General features: G+C 45.6%; 1 protein-coding gene across 2 annotated transcripts in view; it reads right to left on the reverse strand.

The window, feature by feature from the left end:
* ubxn11 (UBX domain protein 11) overlaps positions 1–12,223 on the reverse strand; it is an 88,317-nt gene extending 76,094 nt beyond the window's left edge. For both annotated transcript variants that reach the window (XM_085962753.1, XM_085962752.1), the window contains exons 1-2: positions 11,832–12,223; positions 3,832–3,869 (exon numbers count right to left, since the gene is read on the reverse strand). In XM_085962753.1, coding sequence (XP_085818879.1) covers positions 3,832–3,869; positions 11,832–11,905 — 112 coding nt within the window. In that variant the 5' untranslated portion in view covers positions 11,906–12,223. The remainder of the gene's footprint in view (positions 1–3,831; positions 3,870–11,831) is intronic.
* Positions 12,224–20,894: the final 8,671 nt, after the last annotated feature.

A 20,894-nucleotide genomic window follows, 5' to 3' on the forward strand; every position in this document is an offset into this window, starting at 1 on the left:
GCCAAGACCAAGGGCCCTCCCTGTGTGTTGCAAGTTGTTGTCATAGCATCACAGTGATAAGGAGTGTGAGGGCTGCATAGTCGGATAGTTAAGTGAATGTGAATGGGTAAGGATGCAAGGGTGAAGTGGGACGTGGAGGAGGAGGTTGACAAAGCAGAGTGCTGGTGATGAGAGGTGATGGGGATCAGATTGAGGGTCATGGGGATGGATACTCACTTTTCCTGTGCGGAGAAGATTATGAAACCTCTTTCGGCACTGCAGCCAGGTTCTGCTGCACATTGAAATCGCACTCACCTCCTGTGCCACGAAGCCACACAGCTTTGGTCTGCTGTGGAGGCTTTTTCCTCCCTGAGGAAGGAAAGAGCACTTCCTTATTATCTCTTGCTCCCTCCACCAGAGCTTGGAGGGAAGCCTCATTGAATCTGGGTGCTGGGCATAGTTGCAGTAGGAATCCCTCAGCAGTATATTGATAAAGTTGTAAGGCTGAAAAAGAACCAAGGCTGCTTGCAGGCCTGAAATCCAGTTGCATATATGATGTCATGACGCTAATGTTACCCCACTATTCAAAAAAGGTGGTAGAGAAGGTGGGAATTACAGAATTACTGACATCGGTAGTGGGGAAAATGCTAGAGTCCATTATAAAAGATGTAATAGCAGAGCACTTGGAAAACAGCGACAGGATCGTACAAAGTCAACATGGATTTACAAAAGGTAAATCGTGCTTGACTAATCTACTGGAATTTTTTGAGGATGTAACTGGTAAAATAGATAAAGGAGAACCAGTGGATGTGGTGTATTTGGACTTTCAGAAGGCTTTTGATAAGGTCCTGCATAAGAGATTAGCGTGTAAAGTTAAGGCACATGGGATTGGGGGCAAGGTATTGACTTGGATAGAGAACTGGTTGGCAGACAGAAAGCAGTGTTGGAATAAACGGGTCTTTTTCCAAGTGGCAGGCAGTGACTAGTGGGGTACCGCAGGGATCGGTCCTTGGACCCCAGCTATTCACAATATATATTAATGATCTAGACAAGGGAACTAGATGTAATATCTCCAAATTTGCAGACGACACAAAACTGGGTGGGCGTGTGTGCTGTGAGGAGGATGCCGAGAAACTCCAGGATGATTTGGACAGGTTGGGTGATTGGGCAAAAGCATGGCAGATGCAATATGACGTGGATAAATGTGAGGTTATCCACTTTGGTGGCAAAAACAGGAAGGTAGATTATTATCTGAATGGCAATAGATTGGGAGAAGGGGAAGTGCAACGAGACCTGGGTGTCCTTGTGTACCAGTCGCTGAAGGTAAGCATGCAGGTGCAGCAGGCGGTTAAGAAGGCAAATGGTATGTTGGCCTTCGTAGCGAGAGGGTTTGAGTACAGGAACAAGGATGTCTTGCTGCAGTTGTACAGGGCCTTGGTGAGACCACATCTTGAGTATTGTGTGCAGTTTTGGTCGTCTTATCTGAGGAAGGATGTTCTTGCCATGGAAGGAGTTCAGCAAAGATTCACCAGGCTGATACCTGGGGTGGCAGAAATGACGTATGAGGAGAGATTGGGACGATTGGGCTTATACTCGCTGGAGTTTAGAAGAATGAGAGGGGATCTCATTGAAACTTATAAAATTCTGACAGGACTGGACAGACTAGATGCAGGAAGGATGTTCCCGATGGTCGGGGAGTCCAGAACCAGGGGTCACAATCTAAGGATAAGGGGTAGGCCATTTAGGACAGAGATGAGGAGGAATTTCTTGACCCAGAGAGTGGTGAACCTGTGGAATTCTCTACCACAGAAGGCAGTAGAGGCCAATTCATTAAATATACTCAAGAAGGAGTTGGATATATTTCTTAAGGCTAAAGGGATCAAGGGGTATGGGGAGGAAGCAGGGACCAGGTACTGAAATTGGATGATCAGCCATGATCGCATTGAATGGCGGAGCAGGCTCGAGGGGCCGAATGGCCTACTCCTGCTCCTATCTTCTATGTTTCTATGTCATTGGAGGCAAGTTTCAGTATCAAAAGACTCATTGGGCCAGGGGTTCCCACACGCTGGAAATCAAGTGCCCAATTGGGCAAAAAAAAAAAAAATCGCACTTTTGTCCCGCCTCACATCGGAGGCGGGGTCCTGACACGCCGACCACCTGACACGCCCCCAGCCCACCCCCAATGACAAAATCCAGCCCAGAGTGTCTGTGCCGGCTCTTTGGTAGAGCTATCCAATTAGTCCCACTCCCCTGCTCTTTCACCATAGCCTTGTAATTTTTTTCCCTTCAAGTAATTTATCCAATTCTCTTTTGAAAGTTACTATTGAATCTGCTCGAAGGGCCAAATGGCTGACTCCTGCTACTATTTCTGTTCTTATGTCTCTGGTTCGTTTGCCAATCATCTTAAATCTGTGTCTTCTGCAACTGGAAACATTTTCTCCTCATTTACTCTATCCTTTTGAATACCTCGATCAAATCTCCTCTAAACTTCTCTGCTCTAAGGAGAACAGCCCAAGTTTCTCCAGTCTCTCCACATAACAAAAGTCCCTCATCCCTGGTTACATTCTGGTGAATCTCCTCTGCACCCTCTCCAAGGCCTTGACATCCTTCCTAAAGTGTGGTGCCCAGAACTGAACACAATACTCCAGCTGGGGCCTAACTCGTGTTTTATAAATGTTTAGCATAACTTCCTTCCTTTTGTATTCTATTCCTCTATTAATAAAGTCAAGGATCCCATTTGCTTTTTTAACAGCCTTCTCAACTTATCCTGTCACCTTCAAAGATTTGTGTACTTACTTCCCCAGGTCTCTGTTCCTGCACCCGTTTAAAATTGTACCATTTAGCTCATATTTCCTCTCCTCATTCTTCCTACCAAAATGTATCACTTCACACTTCTGTGTTAAATTTCATCTGCCACGTGTTTGGCCATTTCACCAGTCTGTCTATGTCCTCCTGAAGTCTGTTACTATTCTCCTTATTGTTTACTACATTTCCGAGTTTCGCATCTTTTGTGGGTTTTCCTGTTAATAAACTAATGCTTCAGTGACGCCTCTATCTGGCTAAAAATCTTCCACACTAAATTTGAGGAAGTCCCAGAACGTTGTTGCCTGGTTTCAGTAATGTCCACTTGCATCGGACATTGATCTCAGCATGAAGGGAAGTGGAAACAGACAGACTCAAGTTGATTCAGAGGTCACCGGGTTTAACCCCTTCAGCACAGGACTTGGCAGATTTCAAAAAATATATAGGGCACCCACAGCACAGTGCCAGGGACAGTTAAAAAACAAAGGATTGATTGTAATCACTTCAAAATAGAATCTGCTGTCAAATTAATAGTGGGGTTAATGGCTTTTGCTGTTATTGATGCATAGCAACTTCAGGCTAGAGCACAGGCACGGTGAAACACAGTTGGATTTTAGTGCTCGATTATTTCCCTGTTCCACTCCTTCCCCATGCCCACCCCCCCTTCCCTTTTTCCTTCCTTCCCCTATAAGGGCGGGGGGGGGGCGTGGTGGAGGAGTCAGAGCCAAGCTATCCCGTCCGCACCCATATCCACACGGGCACTTTTCAGTCGGGGTCACAATGGTGATCAGGAGCTAGAGCCTGGGCTGACCTTGACTTCTCCAGTCCAGCGGTCAGCTCGCTCAGCAGAGACCGGGGTCCGTCCCACATTAGAAAGTGTCGCTACCTATGAGGCCATCAGGCAGGCTCTGGTGAGAAACCTCTTTACATTGCAGAGCCACAGGTAGGTCCCAGCACTGAGACTTTTCAGCAGCTGCTGCTGGTTACAGCGACGACCGGGTACATCAGGATTAGAGTTTGAAAGTGCCCGCGAAAATTGGCTTGTCTTACCTGTGTAGCAGTCATCTTCAAAGCACACTGCTCGCTTGCTGTGGAAAATACGACAAAATAAATTAAAACAATGGCATATGAGACAGTAGTGGCAGCTCTGTAAATGCAAAGTCTTTCTTTCTTTATTCAGTGATTTGAACAGAAAGAGGCAAAATATTTCTGAATGCACAAAATAAAGAATATATACAACTACAATTGGTTTAGAGGAGTCAGCCATGACTCAGTGGTAGCACTCTCGCTTGTGAGTCAGAAGGTCGTAGGTTCAAGCCCCCATTCTAGAGACTTGAGCCCCATAATCCATAACCCAGTCCCAGTGCAGTACTGAGGGATGCTGCACTGTCAGAGGTGCTGTCTTTTGGATGAGACGTTAAACTGAGGCCCCGTCTGCCCTCTCAAGTGGACATGAAAGATCCCACTAAAGAAGAGCAGGGGAGTTCGCCCTGGTGTCCTGGCCAACATTTATAGCTCAACCCACATCAGTAAAACAGGTCACTATCTCATTGCTGTTTGTGGGAGCTTGCTGTGTGCAAAATTGGCTGCCGCGTTTCCTACATTACAACAGTGACTACACTTCAAAAGTACTTTACTGGCTGTTTTTGAGACGTCCTGAGGTGGGGAAAGGTGATGCAGAAATGCAAGTCTTTCTTTTAGAGAACACCATAAAGCACTAGAGTTTATGACCCATGGTTTAAACTACAGCATTTGGCCATAAAAATCACTTGGAATTCCTGCTCCTGACTGCTACCCATGGACTATCGCTGCAACGTGCCAGTATGAGGGGGGTCAGGTCAGCTCGGATGTGATGCCCCCACAGTACAATCGACACTCACTGTCCATCTGTTCCTTAGGAGTGACACAGGGGGGCAAATGGTGCCTGTGGAACTCCACCACATCAAGAGTGGAAGGGGGAGAAAATTGGAGTGTTGTGGGGGGCGGGGGGCAATTAATATACACTTGGGTCTCAACAAAATGCAAATAATGTTAATTAAAGTTAAAAAGAGAGCTGAAAATACTGATTCTAATCGATTAGAAGGTATTATTCTGTGGTAAAGACAATCATGAAAAATGTTGCAGTGAGAGAATGCTGTCGCTACCAGCAAACGGACACAGGAATGTTGAAACGCCGGGGGGGGGGGGGGGGGGGGGGGGAGGGGAGGGAAAATTTGTCTTGGGCCGTAGCACAAAATGGGCAATATCAGCAGCCTGTCGGGCGGTCTGTAAAACAGGGGGCTGATTCGCTGTCGCCCCTCTTGTGCTACAGCCCAAGGCGAATTGCACCCCCCCCTAGGTGCTGCGTCACAGTGTTGAATCTAACCATCTGCACAAAATAAAGATTATCAATATAATTTCTATATAATCACAAGATAGTCACTAATAAATCCAACAGGGAATTCAGGAGAAAATTCTTTACCCAGAGAGTGGTCAGAATGTGGAACTCGCTACCACATGAAGTGGATGAGGCAAATAGTAGAGGCATTTCTTCTCTTCTTCTTCTTCTTAGGCAGTTAAAAATGAGTTCTCAGGTGACTGATGAGTCCAATGCGGGACCTACAGTCTCTGTCACAGGTGGGGCAGATGGTGGGTGGGGTGCTTGGGTTGACATGCGCTCCTTGCGCTTGGCTTCCGCTTGCTCCCGGCGAAGAGACTCGAGGTGTTCGGCGCCTTCCCGGATGCTTCTCCTCCACTTTGTGCGGTCTTGGGCCAGGGATTCCCAGGTGTCGGTGGGGATGTTACACTTTTTCCAAGGAGGTTTTGAGGGTGTCCTTGAAGCGTTTCCTCTGCCCACCTGGGGATCTCTTGCCGTGCCGGAGCTTCAAGTAGAGCACTTGTTTTGGGAGTCTCGTATCGGGCATGCGGACAATGTGACCCGTATAGAGGCATTTATGCGGAAGCTGGATAAGCACATATGTTGATGGGGTGAGATAAAGAGGGGTGTGTGAAGGCTTGTGTGGAGCATAAACACCGGCATGGATAAGTTGGGCCAAATGGCCTGTTTCTGTGCTGTACATTGAATGTAATTCTATGTAATATTGCGAAGGAATAGCCATGATTCAGAGAAATACACAATACTATGAACAGAATTCTGATATTATTAATAAAAGACATACTGGGTTTAAAAGACACAAGTCTCAGCAGACACAGGCTGTAAACAGAATACAGGCTTCTGAGAATAGATCAGTTGATAATAAAGTTGTAAACAAGCTTTGAAATGGGAATTCGTTAAATATTCTAAAACAATGAAAGATTGAAGCAAACCATTGGTGCTTCCGAAAGGTCTACGGTTTGCAACGAACAAAATGAGAAGGCCCAATTTAAGGTGTTACAAGGAACAGGAACACAAACATTAAAAGAGGCATGTGCCTTTGAAAACATGACATCAAGTAAAAGAAACATCTGCTGGTCAAATAGTTTTATGTTAAACTTGGAAAACAGGAACCGTATGATTAAATATGCAGCCAATTGAGATAGCTAGAAATGCATGAAACATTCAGTTGAAGTGTCTTTCATTTAGATATAGTAAAAACCATACCAACAAGACGACTTTGAAGATATGACTTCAATACAGACACCAAGCAATTGCATTGTGTTTGTATTGAACATGGAGCAGTAAGGAAAGACACAATGTCTGCAAAAAAGCAGTAAAGCCAATATTAAGAATCTTCGGTAAGAATGACATCAAACAGAAACCATAGCTGTCATTGTTTTTATGATGGCTTTTGGAACACCTAAAAAGGTAGAGAAATAATTATGCATGCAATAGTTGAATTGACAGTAAGATAGAAAGCATTCGAAAGAGGTATCAATAAAGACAATTAGCTGACATCAGCAGAGAACATCAAAGAAGAAACCAAAGCCAAAAGGGTATAAAAATAAGAGCTTTTCAAACAGAACGTCAGAACACGCTGAAGGGGCAGGGCGTTTCTCAACTTTCCAGAGGCATCTCTGTAAGTCTTTAACTATGAGTCTCGGGAAGTCAGATTGATTTTGGTGGATGTTCTGGATTTAGAAATAAGTAAGAAATAAGAAATGTAACGAAGTAAGGATTTGAGAATAAGGATCTCTGAGAAATAAGAAATGTAAGCTAATTGTATTTTGAATTGTTAATGTTGCGACTGATTCAACAGATGTTAACTGAATAAATAAAACTATTTATTTTTAGAATTGTCTCAGAGTAATTCTGTATAGACTCGCAAACCTACAAATTCTGTATACTCTTTTGTAAGGAGTTGCAGAATTCTGGGGGGTATTCCGGACCCTTAAAATATCCGGAAGGTTACAGTCTAGTTCAACTTATTAAAATTACTATCCAGAGGACGGTAACATCTTTAGTCATTCCGTTCCTTTAGGGAGAGATAGCCTGAACCTTTAGACCCATTTAAGCGTCTTATGGAATTCGGCTATCTCTAACTTAAGTTGAAGGTGAACGTCTGGGGAATACGCTTGATCTGGAATAGCCCAAAAGGGCTAGGACTGTAATTATCCCTTCAATATAACATTGAGAATGAATACTGATGGGCGTTTGATTTTACAAAACAATGCAGGTGCAGCAAGCAGTTAGGAAGGCAAATGGTATGTTGGCCTGCATTGTAAGAGGATTTGAGTACAGGAGCAAGGATGTCTTACTACAGTTATACAGGGCCTTGGTGAGACCACACCTGGAGTACGGTGTACAGTTTTGGTCTCCTTACCTAAGAAAGGATATATTTGCCATAGAGGGAGTGCAGCGAAGATTCACCAGACTGATTCCTGGGATGGCAAGACTGTAGTATGAGGAGAGATTGGGTCGACTAGGCCTGTATTCACTAGAGTTCAGAAGAATGAGAGGGGATCTCATTGAAACGTATAAAATTCTGACAGGGCTAGACAGAGTGGATGCAGGGAGGATATTTCCCCTGGCTGGGGGTGTCTAGAACGAGGGGTCACAGTCTCAGGATACGGGGTAGGACATATAAGACTGAGATGGAGGAGAAATTTCTTCACTCAGAGGGTGGTGAACCTGTGGAATTCTCTACCACAGAAGGCTGTGGAGGTCAAGTCACTGAATATATTTAAGAAGGAGATAGATAGATTTCTAGACGCAAACGATGTCAAGGGGTATGGGGAGAGAACGGGAATATGGTATTGAGAGAGAGGATCAGCCATAATCATATTGAATGGCGGAGCAGGCTCGAAGGGCCGAATGGCCTACTCCTGCGCCTATGTTTCAAACAGCAGTGCAGAGGCTGTGCTGACTCATCAGCAGTCACTCCTGCCCCCGCATCCACTGGTGGTGGGAGAAAGCAAAAGAGCAGAAAATCTCTCGAAAACAAGAACCTGTTCGTCTCACGCAAAAAATTCACACACACTGTATACTTAGCTAAATTAAAAGTGTCAGCTTTTATCCAACGAGCATCCTCATCTCTGAATTAGGAGGTTGTGGGTTTAAGCCTCCCTCCAGAGACTTGAGCACACATTCAGGGCAGTACTGAGCGAGTGCTGCACTGTCAGAGGTGTTGTCTTTCAGATGAGATGTTAAAGATCTCACGGCACGATTGGAAGAGCAATAACAACGTATATTTATATAGCGCCTTTAACATAGTAAGACGTCCCAAGGCACTTCACAGGAGTAGTAAAAGACAAAAAATTTGACACTGAACCACATAAGGAGAAATTAGGGCAGGTGACCAAAAGCTTGGTCAAAGAGGGAGGTTTTAAGGAACGTCTTAAAAGGAGAGAGAGCTGGAGAGGTTTAGGGAGGGAATTCCAGAGCTTAGAGCCTCGGCAACAGAAGGCACGGCCACCAATGGTTGAGTGATTATAATCAGGGATGCTCAAGAGGGCAGAATTAGAGGAGCGCAGATATCTTGGGGGGTTGTGGGGCTGGAGGAGATTAGAGAGACAGGGAGGGGTGAGGACATGGAGGGATTGGAAAACAAGAATGAGAATTTAGAAATCGAGGTGTTGCTTAACTGGGAGCCAATATAGGTCAGCGAGCACAGGGGTGATGGATGAACAGGACTGGGTGCGAGTTAGGATACAGGCAGCTGAGTTTTGGATGACCTCAAGTTTACGTAGGGTAGAATGTGGGAGGCCAGCCAGGAGTACGTTGGAATAGTCAAGTTTAGAGGTGAATAAAGCATGGATGAGGGTATCAGCAGCAGATGAGCTGAGGCAAGGGCGGAGATGGGCGATGTTACGGAGCTGGAAATAGGCGTTTTAGTTATGCTGCAGATATGTGGTCGGAAGCTCATTTTAGGGTCAAATATGACACCAAGGTTGAGAAGTGTGGTTCAGCCTAAGACAAATTATCCCATCTGTCATCTCCTTGCTGTCCATTTCCTACATTACAACAATGATTACACTTCAAAAGTACTTCATTTTCTGTGAAGCGCTTTGGGATATCCTGAGGTCCTGAACAAATAGACGGGGCCTCAGTTTAACATCGCATTATAAAGACAGCACCTCCAAGTGTCAACCTAGGATTCAGTCTTTGCTTCACATATTGCCACCCACTCACCCTCATACATTTTCTAACTAAATCTCCCTTTCATCAGAACTATCTGCAGCCTTTGACACAGTTGACCACACCATCCTCCTCTAACACCTCTCCTCTGTCATCCAGCTGGGTGGAACTGCCCTTGCTTGGCTCCATTCTTATCTATTGAATCGCAGCCAGAGAATTACTTGCAATGGCTTCTCTTCCCACTCCTGCATTGTTTCCTCTGGATTGTCTCCCTTCTATTTCTCATCTATATGCTGCCCCTCGATGATATCATCTGAAAACACATCAGGTTCCACATGTACACTGACAACACTCGGCTCTATCTCACCATCACCTCTCTGGACCCCTCCACTGACTCTGATCTGTCACACTGCTTGTCCGACATCCAATATTGGATGGACAGAAATTTTCTCCAACTAAATATTGGGAAGACTGAAGCCATTGTCTTTGGCCCCACCACAACTACGTTCCCTGGCAACCATTTCCATCCCTGGCAACAGCCTGAAGCTGAGCCAGACCATTCGCAACCTTACCTACTTCCACCTCCGTAACATCGCCCGTCTCCGCCTTTGCCTCAGCTCATTTGCTGCTGCAACCCTCATCTATGCCTTTGTTAACTCTAGACTCGACTATTCCAATGATCTCCTGGCCGGCCTCTCATCTTACACCCTACATAAACTTGTGCTCATCCAAAACTCTGCTGCCTGTATCCTTACTCACCCTGTCCTGTTCACCCATCACCCGTGCTCGCTGACCTACATTGGCTCCCCGTCCAACAACACCTCAATTTTACAATCTTCATCCGCATCGTCAAATCCCTCCATGGCCTCGCCCCTCCCCATCTCCATAACCTCCTCCAGCCCTACAACCCTCCAAGATCTCTGCACTCCTCTAATCCTGGCCTCTTGTGCGTCCCCCAATTTTAATCGCTCCACCATTGGCGGCCGTGCCTTCAGCTGCTGAGGCCCCAAGCTCTGGAATTCCCTCCCTAAAACTCTCCACCTCACTTTCCTCCTTTAAGACGCTGCTTAAAACCTACCTCTTTTACTAGACTTTTGGTCATCTGCTCTAACATCGCCTTATGTGGCTCGGTGTCAAATTTTGTTTTAGAATGCTTGTGTGAAGCGCCTTGGGATGTTTTACTACATTAAAGTCGCTATATAAATACAAGTTCTTCTTGTAAGATGCTTCTTAAAACCTACCTCTTTGATCAAGCTTGTCATCTGTGCAGATATCTCCTTCTGTGGTTTGGTGTCAAAAATGCTTTTCTTGATATCGCTCTTGTTAAGCGCCTTGAGATGTTTTGCTACCTTAACTGCACTAGATAAATGTAAGTTGTTGTTTGCAGTACTAGGAAGGATACAACCAGACAACTAACACCAGGCAGAGCTCACAAGCCCCACGGGCACAGTTTGAGGATCACATCCTGGAATCCCACATTCGGTCAGGCACTTGCTGTTTTGTGAAAAGATAATACATGTATTTTTCCATGTAGCCCGGGAGAAATGCATGACCAGTACGGTGTGCCTGGACTCCAGGAGGTAAAAGCTAAGTTCTAGTGTGAGTATTTTTAGTAAGCACCTAAATGCTACTCATTCATTCTCTGCATGCTGTAGTGTCCACTGAGGAAGTTGGAATCTATGGTGATACTAACTTCCTCAGTGAACATGATAACATCTAATGGATCTCCTTGTCTTGATATCAAGAAATACACAAGACACTAGACACATAGATAAGTTGCATTTATGTAGCACCTTTCATGACCTCAGGTGATCCCAAAGTGCTTTACAGCCAATGAAGTACTTTTGAAATGTAATCACTGTTGTAATGTAGGAAACGTGACAGCCAATTTGCACACAGCAAGATCCCACAAACAGCAACGAGATTACTGACCAGATAACCTGTTTTCTTTTGAGTGATGTTGGTTGAGGAATAAATATTGGTCAGGACACCGGGGAGAACTCTGCTGCTCTTCTTCAAATAGTGCCGTGGGAATTTTTACATCCAACTGAGAGGTTTAACGTCTCATCTGAAAGACGGCACCTCAGACAGTGCAGCACTCCCTCAGTACTGCACTAGGAGTGTCATACGGTAAGTTAGTTCCTTATCCACATGATTCTGTTCTGATGAAGCCTTGGCTTTACTTCAGTGAGCACAAAGGTTGGGCGGAATTGGAATATTGGAATTAATCTCAAGTCACTAATTGGAATTTCTCGTCCATCCCCCTTTTTTTCGGGGGCGGGGGGCGGCGGGGGAGAGGTTTTGTGAAGGAGCTGGGTAGACTGGCAGACCGGACGGGTAGATCAGGCCTGCATTAAATAGAAATAGAGAGCAGAAACTGTGGGTCTTTGCCAGTTTTAAACTGTGTGGGGCAAGGTACAGCACAGTCATTTCAGAGTACTGGACACTGCAAACATGGTGCTAACCAGGGTCACTAGGGATTAAATACAAGGTCAACTTTTATCCGTTTACTTTGCAGCAAAAGAACTGAATGGAGGAGGGAGCGAGTCCCGCTTACCGGTGTTCCTGCAGGTCCGGCAGCAATAACGAAACTTTCCTTAACTTTCCTAGGGATGCAAGTGGGGAACTCATTGTCTTCACAATGCTCAGGCCGCTTACCTACTCTCTGGCACTGACCAGTGCCTAGGTCTCTCTCACTCACTCCCCTCCAACACTGACCAGTCCCCGGGCCTCACTCACTCCAACACTGACTAGTGACCAGTCCCCGGGCTCCTCTCCCCCGCTGACCAGTGACCAGTCCCCGGGCTCCTCTCCCCCGCTGACCAGTGACCAGTCCCCGGGCTCCTCTCCCCCGCTGACCAGTGACCAGTCCCCTCTCCCCCAGTATCCAGGCCTCACTCCCCGCTGACCAGGGACTGCTGTGTCTCCGGTGCTGGGCATTGTCCGAGGTTCCGGCCCCAGACACCGCATTGTTTGCTGCGTTGCTAGGAAATGCAGGAAGCAAGCAGCTGATTGGCTGCGCGGAGACCAGCCCAGGACTAAAAATGCAAACTGATTGGCGAAACCGTGGCGTTTGTCAGTGTCCAATCACAGATCAAACATCCCCATTCAATCGCAGACCAGGTACAGCCATACAATCACAGTCCAGGCATCTCCACCCAATCACAGACCAGATATATCCACCCAATCACAGACCAGATATATCCACCCAATCACAGACCAGATATATCCACCCAATCACAGAACAGGTACATCCACCCAATCACAGACCAGATATAGCCACCCAATCACAGCCCAGGCATCTCCATCCAATTGCAGACTAGGCATCTCCATCCAATCAGAGACCACGTATATCCACCCAATCACAAACCAGGTATATCCATCCAATCACAGACCAGATATATCCACCCAATCACAGTCCAGGTATAGCCACCCAATCACAGGCCAGGCATCTCCACCCAATTGCAGACCGGGCACCTCCACCCAATCACAGTTCAAGTATATTCACCCAATCACAAACCAGGTATATCCATCCAATCACAGACCAGGCATCTCCGCCCAATCACAGATCAGGTATATCCACCCAGTTATAGAACTAGGTATATTCACGCAATCACAGGCCAGGTATATCCAGCCAATCTGAGACAAGGTATATTCACCCAATCAGAGACCAGGCATATCCACCCAATTATAGAACAGGTATATCTACCCAATCAGAGACAAGGTATATCCACCCAATCACAGTCCAGGTATCTCTACCCAATCAGAGATCAGGCACCTCTACCCAATCACATACCAGGTATAACCATCCAGAAACCAGGCACCTCCATCAATTTCACAGACCAGATATATCCACCCATCACAGCCGTGCTCCGGTTTCCTCCCACTGTCCAAAGATGTGCGGGTTAGGTTGATTGGCTATGATAAATTGACCCTTAGTGTTAGGGGGATTAAATACGTGGGGTTACGGGGATAGAGTGGGATATGTGTTGGTGTAGGGGTTACGGGGATCGGGTGGGATATGTGTCGGTGCAGGCTCGATGGGCCCAATGGCCTCTATCTGCACTGTGGGGTTTCTGTGATTCTGTGATTCTGTGAACTCCACCCAATCAGAGTGTAAGAAATCACACAACACCAGGTTATAGTCCAACAGCTTTATTTGAAATCACAAGCTTTCGGAGCGCTGCTCCTTCGTCAGGTGAAGTGGAGAGATGCATAAAAACACAGCTTATATAGTCAGAGAATAATGTCAGATGTTTACAGGTAATCTTTCTAACTGCCATTTATCACACCTCGGCAGAGAGATAATCACAGCAATCAAAGGTGTAAATGGTGTCCAAACAGGTCAGTCAGGAAAACATTACATCAAAGAACAATGAGGTGGGGTCACAAGGGCCAATCAGAGGCCAGGCATCTCCAGCCCCTCATAGATTGGGTATGAGTTGCTGTCTTTACTAAACAGTTCATCTGCCCCCACCACACAGTACTGCCCCCCTGATTATCAAAATCCATGACAAGACCTTGGACAACGTGGACCACTTTCCATACCTCGGGAGCCTACTGTCAACAAGGGCAGACGTCGATGACGAAGTCCAACACCGTCTTCAGTACGCCAGTGCAGCCTTCGGTCGCCTGAGAAAGAGATTGTTTGAAGACCAGGACCTCAAACCCGGCACCAAGCTCATGGTCTACAGAGCAGTAGTAATACCCACCCTCCTGTATGCCTCAGAGACATGGACCATGTACAGCAGACACCTCAAAGCACTGGAGAGGTACCACCAACGCTGCCTCTGCAAGATCCTGCAAATCCATTGGCAGGATAGGCGCACCAGCGTCAGTGTTCTCGCTCAGGCCAACATCCCCAGCATCGAAGCTTTGACCACGCTCGATCAGCTCCGATGGACAGGTCACATCGTCCCTGTGCCCAATACAAGACTCCCAAAACAAGTGCTCTACTCGGAGCTCCGACACGGCAAGCGAGCCCCGGGTGGGCAGAGGAAATGCTGCAAGGACACCCTCAAAGCTTCCTTGAAAAAGTGTAACATCCCCACCGACACCTGGGAATCCCTGGCCCAAGACCGCACAAAGTGGAGAAGAAGCATCCGGGAAGGCACCGAATAACTCGAGTCTCTTCGCCAAGAGCAAGCGGAAGCCAAGTGCAAGCAGCGCAAGGAGCGCACGTCAACCCAAGCACCCCACCCACCTGCCCCTTCAACCACCGTCTGCCCCACCTGTGACAGAGACTGTAGGTCCCGCATTGGACTCATCAGTCACCCGAGAACTCATTTTTAATGTGGAAGCAAGTCATCCTCGGTTCCAAGGGACTGCCTAAGAAGAAGACTAAACAGTTCATCTCTACTCAGCTATAAAATGTAAATCTACTCATTAATAAAGCAAAAACTTTACTTAGTCAAACAGTGCGCAACTTCACCGAGTAACAAACATGGCAAGTTTACAAATTAAGGTATTAAGTTTATGGTGTCAGCTATGGCTAAGTGGGTAGCACGTTTGCCTCTGAAGGTGTGGGTTCAAGCCCCACTCCAGAGACTTGACACTCCCAGTGCAGTTCTTTTGGATCAGGTTTTTTTTCATTCTTGGGATGTGGGCGTCGCTGGCTAGACCAGCATTTATTGCCCATCCCTAATTACATTTGAGAAGGTGGTGGTGAGTCGCCTTCTTGAATCGCTGCAGTCCGTGCAGCAAAGGTACTATCACTGTGCTGTTAGGGAGTTCCAGGATTTTGACACAGCAACGATGAAGGAATGCCGATATATTTCCAAGTCAAGATGGTGTGTGACTTGGATGGGAACTTGGAGGTGATGATGTTCCCATGTGCTTGCTTCCCTTGTCCTTCTAGGTGGTAGAGGTCGTGGATTTGGAAGGTGCTGTCGAAGAAGCCTTGGTGAGTTGCTGCAGTACATCTTGTAGATGATACACAGTGCAGCCATGGTGCACCGGTGATGGAGGGAGTGAATGTTTAAGGTGTTAAACAGGTGTTAAACTGAGGCCCTATCTAGGAACATAGGGACAGGAGGAGGCCATTCAGCCCCTCGAGCCTGTTCCACCATTCAATTAGATCATGGCTGATGTGTACCTCAACTCCATGTACCCGCCTTGGTGCCATAACCTTTAATACCCTTGCCTAACAAAAATCTATCAATCTCAGTTTTGAAATGTTCAATTGACCCCCAGCCTCAATCTACCCTCTGCCCTCTGAGGTGGATGTAAAAGGTCCCATGGCACTATTTCAAAGAAGGGCTGAAGCAAACAGAATTTTATTATTAGCCACTGAAAGAGCTAGAAAGTGACCAACATTTGGAATGGTCACGATTACAAATGGTCCATGGGATTGCTAGAAAATGATACAAACATTTTGATTGACAACAACAACAGCTTGCATTTGCATAGCGCCTTTAACATAGCAAAACATCCCAAGGCACTTCAGAGGAGCGATATCAACAAAATTCGACATGTTGGACAATAAAGTGACCACCATTTGCAATGGTCATAATTACAATTGGCCAATGAAATTTCGAGAAAGCAATACAAACACTTGGAGTTGTGTGTGTCTCAAAAAGAGATGGGCAGCAGATTTCTGTTAATACGTATGGAGACAGAACATGGACGGGCACATTGCGGCCTACAGTGATGGAATAAGCCTGGAGGTGAAGAGAGCATTTGGAAAGACACCAGCAGATTTTCAACCATTTTGAAAATGTTTTACATGAAAGATCTTTAATATACCCAGGAAGTGGAGTCTCTAAGGGATGAGCCAAAGCCAAATGTGCAGTACTAATAAAGTAGAAAACAGGAAGATTACATTTTATAGCTGCTTTGTGGCTGTCTCTCAATCTGTGCCAACAACCAGTTCCCTCAATAATATTGAATTAAACTCTCGCGGACTTTGTGTTGTGAAAGTGTGCAGCGCATGCATGGTGGAATGTTTATGCCATGAGGGACTCAATTATAGAATTAAATAACTATCAGAATCAAGGGTAGATGGGTGATTGCTGAGTCGAGTATTTGTCACAGTGAAGGAGGAAGTAGTAGAGAAATTGGATAGGATAAAAGTAGATAAGGAGGAGGTACTTAAAAGGGCGGCAGCGCTCAAAGTAAAAAAGTCACCCCATCCGGATGGGGTGGATCCTAGGTTAGTGAGGAAAGTAAGGGTGGAAATTGCGGAGGCTCTGACCACAATCTTCTAATCCTCTTTAAATATGGGAGTAGTGCCAGAGGACTGGGGGATTGCAAATGTTACACCCCTGTTCAAAAAAGAGGAGAGGGATAAACCCGACAACTACAGGCCAGTCAGCCTAACGTTGGTGGTGGGGAAACTTTTAGAGAGAATAATCCGGGACAAAATTAATTGGCACGTAGAAAAATATGGGTTAATAAATTAAAGCCAGCACGAATTTGTTAAAAAGGCAAATCATATTTGGCTAACTCGATGGAGTTTTTTGATGAAGTAACGGAGAGGGTTGATCAACATCAGTAAAACAGATTATCTGGTCATTATCACATTGCTGTTTGTGGAACCTTGCGCAAATTGGCTGCCATATTTCCTACATTATAACAGTGACTACACTTCAAAAGTACTTCATTGGTTTTAAAGGGTTTTAGGACATCCTGAGGTCATGAAAGGCACGATATAAATGCTAGTTTTTCTTTCTTTTTGATGAGTGTAGTGCAGTTGATGTGTACATGAACTTTCAAAAGGCGTTTGATAAAGTACCGCATCATTTTTTTATTTATTCGCACATGAGATGTGGGCTCGCTGGCAATTGCCCATCCCTAATTGCCCTTGAGAAGGTGTGGTGAGCTGCCTTCTTGAATCGCTGCTGTACATGTGGTGAAGGTACTCCCACAGTCCTGTTAGGTAGGGAATTCCAAGATTTTGACCCAACGACAATGAAGAAATGGCTGATATATGTCCATGTTAGGAAAATTGAAGTCCATGAGATTAAAGGGGCAGTGACTGCATGGTTACATAATTGGCTAAGGCGCAAAAAGCAGAGAGTAGTGGTGAGCGGTTGTTTTTCAGACAGGAGGGAAGTATACAGTGGTGTCCCCCAGGGGTCGATATTAGGACCACTGCTCTTTTTGATATATATTAATGGCCTGGACTTGGGTATACAGGGAATAATTTCAAAGTTTGCAGTTGAAAACTTGGAATTGTAATAAACAGTGAGGAGGATAGTAACAGACTTTAGGAGGACATAGACAGACTGGTGAAATGGGCAGACACATGGCAGATGAAATTTAATGCAGAGAAGTGTGAAGTGATTCATTTTGGTAGGAAGAATGAGGAGTGGTAATATAAACTAAATGGTACAATTTTAAAGGGGGTGTAGGAACAGAGAGGCTTGGGAATGTACGTACACAAGTCTTTGAAGGTTACAGGACAAGTTGAGAAGGCTGTTAAAAAGGCATATGGGATCCTTGGCTTTATTAATAGAGGCATAGAGTACAAAAGCAAGGAATTTATGCTAAACCTTTATGAAATACTGGTTAGGCCCCAGCTGAAATATTGTGACCAGCTCTGGGCACCACACTTTATGAAGGATGTCAAGGCCTTAGGGAGGGTGCAGAGGAGATTTACTAGAATGATACCAGGGATGAAAGACTTCAGTTACGTGGAGGGACTATAATAGCTGGAGTTGTTCTCCTTAGAGCAGGGAAGGTTAAGGGAAGATTTGTTAGAGGTGTTTAAAATCATGAAGGGTATTGATATACTAAATAAGGAGAAACTATTTCCTTTGGCAGAAGGGTCAGTAACCAGAAGACACTGATTTTGGCAAACGAAACAGAGGCGACATGTGGAAGAAAAAATTATGCAACGAGTTGTTATGATCTGGAAGGCACTGCCCGTAAGGTTGGTGGAAGCAGATTCAATAATAGCTTTCAAAATTAAATTTGATAAATGCCTGAAGGGGGGAAATTTGCAGGGCTATGGAGAAAGAGGAGTGGAACTAATTGGATTGCTCTTTCAAAGAGCCAGTATAAGCACGATGGGCCCAATGGCCTCCTCCTGTGCTCTATCATTCTATGATCCTATGATTGTCTGCTTGCCATGCTGGGTGACTATGTGAGTGAAAGCAATTCTTTTGGTCCTTTCTTTTGTCTGGCAACATGGAGGCCGGATAGTATGACTGAGAGTCTCCAAACCAAACTACTGAGAAACCACATAGTAGAGTAACACCAAAAATATTAAAGTCCAACAAGGGTGTGCAATTCCAAAGTTACTTTATAGACATGAATACACATCACAGCTCAATACAAACAGAAATGTTGAAAGTCTGTGTGCCTCTCTTTTCCTTTCACACTGCTCATATTCCAATGAACACACATCTCATTTCCTCTTCTACATCTGTACTATGTACAATAGACCCAACAAGCCGACCCCTTTTTGGATTGATCTCAACCCCACCTACTCGCCTCCTTACCATATTCCCCAATCCTTTCTCTCCTCTTGCCATTTTAAGGAAGTTCCTGGCCCATTTGTTTTAATTTTTCTCTTGAACACTTTTAGAACTTTTCCAACTTATACTCACCAGACAAGGTCTTTGTGATCACTATTACCAGACGGCTACCATGGAGACCACCATAACTGTTCCCTACACATGCTTTCAACATTTGCCCATGGCTTTCAGTCCACATTAGCACATGCTCCAGGACAGACAGAGGTCAGCAAGATATCAAACTTGCCATTCGATCTGTTTCCACACTGGTTGCCCATTGAGGAATTGCCCTGCATCTATCTGTATACCTATATATCTATGTACATTAAACACGTCACACTTGGGTGTCACAGTTCTATATGCAAATTTTGTGTTACTTAAAAAATAGAAAGCCAATCATTTGCAATCTTAGAGAACAGCAACAGAAAATATCTTATTGATCAAGTAATCAGGTAATCTTAATGCTAGGTTCTTCTGACCTGGAGTCTGAAACTTATAAGCATTTTCCAATCTCCTACACCATAGAACAATTAAACTCTGAATGATCCTTTGTTTAATTAACAGTTAGACTTTCTGGTCTTAAAGGGGCACACCTTCATCCTAGTAGAGTGATACATTATGCATAGCATGGTATAGCAGTCCCATCCTTATAAACTAGTGCAAACAAGATCCCCTCCAAGTCACACACCATCCTGACTTGGACATATATCAGCCATTCCTTCATCGTCACTGGGTCAAAGTCCTGGAACTCCCTCCCTAACAGCACTGTGGGAGCATCTTCACCACACGGACTGCAGCGGTTCAAGAAGATGGCTCACCACCACTTTCTCAGGGGCAACAAGGGATGGGCAATAAATGCCGGCCTTACCAGCAATGCTCATATCCCATGAATGAATGCATTAAAAAAAAATCATTCAACTTACCACCAGCAATGCTAGACTTTATTTATAAACTTTGCCTCTAATACACAGCCATCACACTTTAAAATATCATAAGATTAAAAAAAAAGAATGACAGTCATTTCATGCTGGTTTCTTCTAACCTGTGGCTGGAAAATTGCAAGCACCTGCCAGTCTGTAAACATACCTCAACTGCAGCAATTAACTTCAGGACCGACCATACAGCATATGGGTTCTATAATTGGTGGGAGATCCACTCTGCCAGCTTACAGCCCAGGTGATGAAGAAGAAAATCTACCCCACCAGTGTATAATTCTGCTGATAAGGTGGAGCTTTATCTTATGGTTCATGCAATGGCTCCTCTTCCCATACCATTACCTCTGGAGTCCTCCAAGGATCTATCCTTGGCCCCCACCTATTTCTCATCTACATACTGCCCCTCAGTGACATCAACTGAAGACATAACGTCAGTTTCCACATGTACGCTGACAGCACCCAGCTCTACCTCACCAGCACCTCTCTCGCCCCCTCCACTGCCTCTGATTTGTCATGCTGCTTTCCTGACATCCTGTCCTGGATGTGCCAAACTTTCCTCCAACAAAACATTGGGAAGACAGAAACCATTGTCTTTGGCTTCCACCACAAACTCTAGCCTAGCCACCGACTCAATCCCCTGTCTCAGGTTGAACCAGACTGCTCGCCAGTTTGGCGTGCAATTTGACCCTGATATGAGCTTCCAATGCCATACCCTCTCCATCACCAACACCACCTACTTCCACCTCCATAATATCGCCTGTCTCCGCCCCAGCCATAGCCCATCTGCTGCTGAAACTCTCATCCATCCTTTTCTTTCCTCCAGACTCGACTATTCCAACGCTCCCCTGGCCAGCCTCCCAGCTTCCACCCTCCATAAACTTGAGCTCATCCAAAACTCTGCTGCCCGTGTCCTAACTCGCACCAAGTCCCGTTCACCCAACAACCCTGTGCTCACTGCCCGTGTCCTAACTCACACCAAGTCCCGTTCACCCATCACCCCTGTGCTCACTGCCCGTGTCCTAACTCGCACCATGACCCGTTCACCCAACAACCTTGTGCTCACTGACCTACATTAGCTCCCAGTCCATCAACACTTCAATTTCAATACTCTCATCCTCGTGTTCAAATCCCTATACAGCCTCGCTCCTTCTCATCTCTGGCTCCTTCCTTCGCCCCACCATTGGCGGCCGTGCCTTCAGCTGCCTAGGCCCTAAGCTCTGCAATTCC

The sequence above is a fragment of the Somniosus microcephalus genome, chromosome 20 (assembly GCF_052327205.1).
Source record: "Somniosus microcephalus isolate GS21.2 chromosome 20, FLI_Smic_1.0, whole genome shotgun sequence".
NCBI lineage: Eukaryota > Metazoa > Chordata > Chondrichthyes > Squaliformes > Somniosidae > Somniosus > Somniosus microcephalus.